At 35.3% G+C, this 6680-nt stretch overlaps 1 protein-coding gene across 1 annotated transcript; it reads left to right on the forward strand.

Moving 5' to 3' along the window:
• Positions 1-4453: 4453 nt before the first annotated feature.
• On the forward strand, positions 4454-6247 carry LOC143543355 (bidirectional sugar transporter N3-like). The gene is made up of 6 exons (XM_077035696.1): positions 4454-4657; positions 4758-4794; positions 5021-5231; positions 5324-5485; positions 5573-5692; positions 5803-6247. Exons 1-6 carry the CDS (start codon positions 4612-4614, stop codon positions 6106-6108), a joined length of 882 nt encoding a protein of 293 aa, XP_076891811.1. The 5' UTR covers positions 4454-4611; the 3' UTR covers positions 6109-6247.
• The last annotated feature ends 433 nt before the right edge of the window (positions 6248-6680 follow it).

Raw genomic sequence — 6680 nt, forward strand, 5'->3', positions numbered from 1 at the left:
GGTGGTTGTACTATTTTAGGTATTTTATTTATATTTTGAGTCATATTTTTTATTATTTTTTTGAATTTTTAGGCGTTTTTGATATCAACTATCTAAAAGTCATAAATTCGTCTCATCATTTTTATTTTTGTAACCCTTTGTATATTAAGATTTATCAGTCTTTAACGTCATTTCTAATAATAACGAAGCATATACACCAAGATAATAGCCCTGCTTGTGGTGCGCACATATGATGTATATATGTGTGAACCCTCGGGTGGGCAAAAGTGAAATTGCACTAATTTTGACGTTATTTTACTAATCTCGTGAAAATAACGTTAAAAGTGACGGACGGTTAATCAGGCATCATGTAGTGGCGTTGATAGCCGAAAGACAAGGGTACATGCACCGATCAGCCGGTGTCCCGATGATTGAGTGCTATGTGCCTTATTTCCAAGGCTTGATGCAAAACTACTATCGAGCCGGGGGTCTCACCGAAAGCAGCCTCTCTATCCTTATAGGGTAGAGGTAAGGCTGTCTACATCTTACCCTCCTCAGACCCTACCATAGCTTTGCTATTGGTGGGATATACTGAGTACGATGATGATGATGATGATATACACCAAGATAAGTTTCTTTAAAATTTTCTGCATTTCCCCCTTTTTTTCCATATGATTTGTGACAACAATAAAATCGTCGTCAACTTTACGACGAAACTAATTTTTAGTTTTAGTTTATTTTCCACTTTTTCGCTTTTTTTTCTTTTTCAATTTTTAACCTTTCACCATTTTTCTTTGCCATTTGTGACCGGATTGAAATGGTACAAATTTGCAACCGTGAAACGATGGATTTGTGTTTAAGTTTGCGACCAATTTATCTGTTTTTATTATTCCTCTTTTTGCAGCTGCCTTGCACTCGAAAATAAATAATCACAAAATTTGTGACCGCTTTTCAAATGAATTTTAATTTTACTATATAATTTGTGGTATCATGTATCACCCACTTAAACACAAGTTGTTATGTTTGTTTTCATGTTCCGACAAAAACTAAGTAGCTAAACATCCCAATCAAACAATCATTTTATCATTACCCTCCACTATGAACAAACGTATATATTACAAGATTAATACAATAAAGGAAAGTGCAAATTCTACGACATGTAAGACAACATAAATATAATCTCCTCAAATGACGTACTACCAAACAAAACAAAACAAAAAGACCAAAAATGTGACGTAAAACACTCACTCCCAAATCATTAATCCAATCTACTGGTGATACATGCATTATCATTATTATTATGATGATGATGATGATGCTGATGATGATGCTGATGATGATGTGCCAAGTTCATCCATCTGGGAAGATAGAGAGCAATAACAATCGTTGTGTGATCCCCTAATTAAGTGGACGACGCAATCGACATGACGCCAAGCTTTTTGTTCAATAACAAGCCACTAATTTTGTTAATGCTTAACATAACCATTATTATAATATATATATTTTGAACTACCAACAAAAGGTTTTATTGCTTATTCTCGGGATATTGGTTTTTAATATTCTTAACTTTCACCCGTTTGACTGATAATATTCTCAACTTTGATTTGTTACCCACCATTCCTAACTTTCACCATATTTGTTTCTAGCACTCCCGAACTTAAAAGACCTTAACTCTGTTAATTTTCTTGACGGAGTTAGGGTACGTTAAGATCATGAGTGCTGAAAACAAATAGAGTGAAAGTTGGAGGTGATGGAAACCAATTAAAAGTTTGGAGTATTATTAGTCAATGAGTGAAAGTTGGGAGTATTAAAAATCAATATCTCTATATTCTGTAGCAAGACGCTAGAAAGCACAAATTACAAACACCAAAATAAATTGAACGTGCACCACATTTGGAACACGCCCAAACCATCGACACAATACATATTACAACAGGATGCATTCTACAATGTAAAGCTACGTCAATTCTCCCAAGATAGCTCAACCTTTTTAGCACAGAGAGCCTAACACTTCTATTTCTTTCACCAAGCTATGTAATTGTATCGGCACCCCTTTATGGACTAACACATTTTTCTTCTTCCAAAGACACCATTGTAATCAAACAAATCGCATAGAAAACTTAAGCTTTTATTTAGGAAGTGCGAGAACGTATACAACTCTACCAAATACCAAGCACTAAACGCATATATAGAAGGTACCTTGCATCATTAAGCAATTAAACACCAGCTAACCCGTACAAAATAAACACATGGTTAACCGTCTCCTCTTTACCATCGCAAACCATACAGAAGGTTGAGGCCACCAGAATATTCCTTCTCAACAACGAAGGGAACATTGGTAGCCTTCCAAGTACGACCCTCCAAGCAACAAAACCAACCTTTTTTGGGATCAAATTATTCCATTTAAATACATAACCAGGCGTAATTGTATGCTTACTCACCATCAAATTACATTTCAATCTTCATACCGAAAATTCATTTGAAGAATCGTTGCACCATATAACCTTGTCTTTTCCATGCTCTAAAGTCGCCTTTTGACATATTTGTAGCAAACTCTTACACTCCCAACTTTCACCTTATTTGTTTACGACATTCTTGAACTTAACGAACCCTAACTTTGGTAGTTTTCTTGCTGATATTTCATGAAAAGCAATTGAAGCATGTTTGTTCAATAATTTATAATGAATACAATGAATATGTATATTTACAATTAAATGATTATTTGTAATTCAATGACGTACGTGCTTTCAAAATCCTTATATGTCACGTGCACCACTAGAGTACGTGTATTAGAGAGGTAAGTTAAGACGTCAGTCACTGGCACATAGACAATGTGCTTTAAGCCTTTTAACTAATAAAAAAAAGTATAATTGAGGAGATTAGTTAATTAGATATTTAAAATAACAAAAAGAAAATATTATCAGCAGAAATAGGATGAACCCCATCCTTTTTGCCCTCTTGGACGTTAAGGGAATGGCCAGCAAAAGGATGCAGCCTTAGCTCTGCTTTATGTTATTGTGTTAAGCCTGGATTTAGATCACTGTTAATATATATTCTATATACACGTGTCAACACACGACTCAAAGTTGGATAAGCTTAGAAAAGCATGCACTCATGCACATCCTGGTTTTTAAGTTTGATTAAAAGCACCTCGTTAGTCGTATCGATGGCTCATACGTTAAGAGATGGCCAAATGCCAATCATTTGTAACTAGTAGAGAAGAGATACATGGCACATGTCCACATGGCAATTGTCCACCACATTATTTCGGATTGCTCTCTATTTATTATTGGATATGGAAACCACTTTTTCCTAGGATAAAAAGTTAAAAAAGACGTAATCATAAGAAGCAAAATCCCAAGAAAAAAAGAATGTTGTATACGTGGCTTATATATGCTCAAATGGCCGGTGGGTTGTGAAAAGTTATATCAAGAAAAACACATGATAATAACAACAAGATTAATGATAATATGTAAAATAACTAGAACAACACAGACAAATATAATGTGGTTTATGACATTGTCCGTGACGAGTAAAATGAAATGACTGCTAAAATTTAAAAATAAAATGTTACTCATAGGATATGAAATCAAAACATTTGTTTTCATATACTATACCCTTTTCATTGGAGTTGCGTTATCAGCTCCGGACTACTTAGAAGGATAACTCTTCTTCCCAGAATATAAGGAAAACCATGGTTTGGCTACATTTGAACTGAATAATCAGAGCTTGGGCTACATTGGTGTCCAACACAGCCTTCTACCAAGAATATAAAAGAATCGTGTTTCGGCACCTTCCTAGCCTATTTTTCCTCTTTCGACTTCTCAATCGCCTATTCAGGTCTCGAGCCACAAAATTGACCTGCTACATTAGATTTTCATGTTTTCTAGTGCTGTCCACATGGTTTTTATCGGAGGCGAGCCCGTTAACATGTCCATATGTGATCGGCCTATTTTAACAATAACTAGTTTTCAAAAAAAAAAAGAAAGAAAAACACTCAAATTTTTTTGAGTAACACAATTTCATTTCATGGTAGAAGCATAGATATTACATCAACATAGCAGGTAGGCGGGCAACAAGCTGCGCCGCCACCCCTTTCTGAATTGCAAACCCTAACCTGCTAAAGACATACCCCTGCCCCTTTGGAGTCGACACATTGCTATGCACAACCCGTTGGACCCTGGTTAGGAAACGGATAGCTTCCGATGCCAAGGAGCCAAAGGTATTAAAAGACATAAGGACAAAAACATGTTGGTTCTCTTCAAGGCTTTAGCATGAAAATGAAAATGTATTGTTTTAAAGGAAACTTATCATTAAAATTATCTAGGCACAAAAAGGAGACATGCAATAAAGCAACGTCCAAGACACAGACTATATAATATTATTATTTATCTCCTAGAAACTAGTAATGAAAAAAAAGCCGTGATTGTATTCGTTGATAAAGAGACCCCACCATTTTCAAAACACTTTTCCACCCTATAAATATGAAACAAATCCAACAACCATTTTCATCCCAGAACAAATTAAGAAGAAAACTAGAGAGCTAAAGAAGTTATATCTTAAAAAACATCAAATTCTTAGTTTTTTCAAGAGGAGATATATATAGTTTGTGTTGACTTCTAATCATAGAAGATGATTGGGAACTTGGCTCACCTCACTCTTGCATTTGGCCTTCTTGGTATATAATTAACTCTCTCTCACTCTTGCATATTAGTTAAAAGCTATATTAAATTGCATGTTAAGTTGATAATGTTTAATTCTCTTTTTGGCATTTGCAGGCAATGTTGTTTCATTCATGGTATTCCTTGCACCGATGTAAGTTCTCCATGTCAAATCCTTTATATATGTCAGAGGCGGACCTACACACAAAAAAAAAAAAGAAAACGGGGGGTGGCCGCCCTCCAAAAAAAAATTATTTATACCCAAAAATCCTGATCACCTCCAATAAAAAGACATATCTGGTTTACCACTGATATATGTATGTTCTTATAGTTATCAACTTCTTAGCTAAATTCTGAACCATTTTTATATGAAATCACAGAGTGACATTTTACAAGGTTTACAAAAAGAAATCAACAGAAGGCTTTCAGTCAGCACCTTATGTGGTGGGCTTATTCAGTGCCATGCTTTGGATATATTATGCATTTCTCAAGACCAATGTCTTGCTACTCATTACAATTAATTCAGTTGGTTGCTTCATTGAAACCTTTTACATATGTTTCTTTCTCTTCTATGCGCCAAAGAAGGCTAGGGTATGTAGCTATCACTATTTCAATTTAGACATCATAGCTATCGTTAATTAAGGCGTCTAATTAAACTAATTACTTAAAACTTGGTTGTGTAGATGGAGAGTTTGAAGCTGATCATATTGCTAATAGTTGTTGGCTTCGGATTAATTGTCGTCCTCACTCAGTTCTTTGCAAGTGGAGTTACCCGTGGAGTGATAGTTGGATGGATTTGTCTTGTATTTTCACTATGTGTTTTTGTCGCGCCTTTAGGTGTTGTGGTACGTGCATGAATTACAACATATAATAACGTTGGAAAACAAGTTGTTTTTTTCTTACTATGATCTATAATTATTATTATTTTTCAGAGGCAAGTGATCAGAACAAAAAGTGTGGAGTACATGCCAATTCTACTATCTGTGGCACTCACCCTAAGTGCGGTTATGTGGTTCTTTTATGGCCTACTCCTTGGTGACTTCAATATTGCGGTACGACGAAAAATATATAATTAGGGATTTTGTATATATTGACATTTTTGTTTTATCTATTACTATCTCCTTTTTATTTGTATTGAATCTTGTTACCACTTGTTTTCCAGATTCCAAATGTTCTTGGATTCACCTTTGGAATAATTCAAATAATACTATACTTCATGTACAAGAACAAGATGCCGGTTACGGACAAAAAGATATCTACACGTGAAGCTAAAAACAGTGAAATGGAGCAAAAGATCCCAGAATTTAAAGACCAGAAGATCATTGATGTTGTGAAGCTGGAAACATTAAGGAACACTGATATTCTTGCAGTGAAATTACAAAAAACCGGATATGATGCTTATCATGGAGACCATAAGCTTAAATTTCCATCAGATGTACCAAATCACACCATTGAAATCCCTGCATAAGTTTGTATTTCATAGCGGTATCTCTTTTCAGAAATTTGTAGGTGCAATCTGTTCTAGTTCGATTTCTCATGTTTCGCTTGACGCAAAAGTTTCTCTCGATCGTAGCTCAATCTCTTAGCTAACACATGTTTCCTTTTGTTTCCCAAAATAATAACCAATGTATATGAGTTTGAGGTTTCATATATGATATATATGAGTTTGAGGTCCAAATCTCCAGTTTTAGTCCAATAGTTTCAAATTTGCAATTTTCTTTCATATGGTTTCATTTCACTTGAAATTAAACCTGAATTCCCTAATATCGTTAAGTCTGGTCGTTAAACCCTTCACATACCTAGCGCTCCGCTGGGAATTGAAACCAAGAAGGATCTTCTGGGCAATGCTTGCGGAAACGAAAATAACATCCCCGCATAGCGGGAACGTCGAGAACTGCGTTGTTTGAAGCTCCAGGATGGAATTGGTGGTTTTAACATAATTGATCACTATGTTCAAAACTACCAAAACCTCAGGGAGAATCTACACAAGTGGGACTCAACGCTCCTGACTTGCGAGGAGGTAACAGCCTACCCGCATCA

This window comes from Bidens hawaiensis, unplaced genomic scaffold (assembly GCF_021521415.1).
Source record: "Bidens hawaiensis isolate Kalapana, Puna unplaced genomic scaffold, B.hawaiensis_p1.1 tig00013117_1, whole genome shotgun sequence".
In the NCBI taxonomy this organism is placed as follows: domain Eukaryota; kingdom Viridiplantae; phylum Streptophyta; class Magnoliopsida; order Asterales; family Asteraceae; genus Bidens; species Bidens hawaiensis.

What these genes read in the sequence shown, in the direction of transcription:
- LOC143543355 (XM_077035696.1), top strand. Translation starts at nt 4,612, where the DNA reads ATGATTGGGAACTTGGCTCACCTCACTCTTGCATTTGGCCTTCTTG. An exon ending in ATGCGCCAAAGAAGGCTAGG is followed by an intron (nt 5,232 to 5,323) that starts GTATGTAGCTAT and finishes TTGGTTGTGTAG; the next exon opens with ATGGAGAGTTTGAAGCTGAT. An exon ending in TCGCGCCTTTAGGTGTTGTG is followed by an intron (nt 5,486 to 5,572) that starts GTACGTGCATGA and finishes ATTATTTTTCAG; the next exon opens with AGGCAAGTGATCAGAACAAA.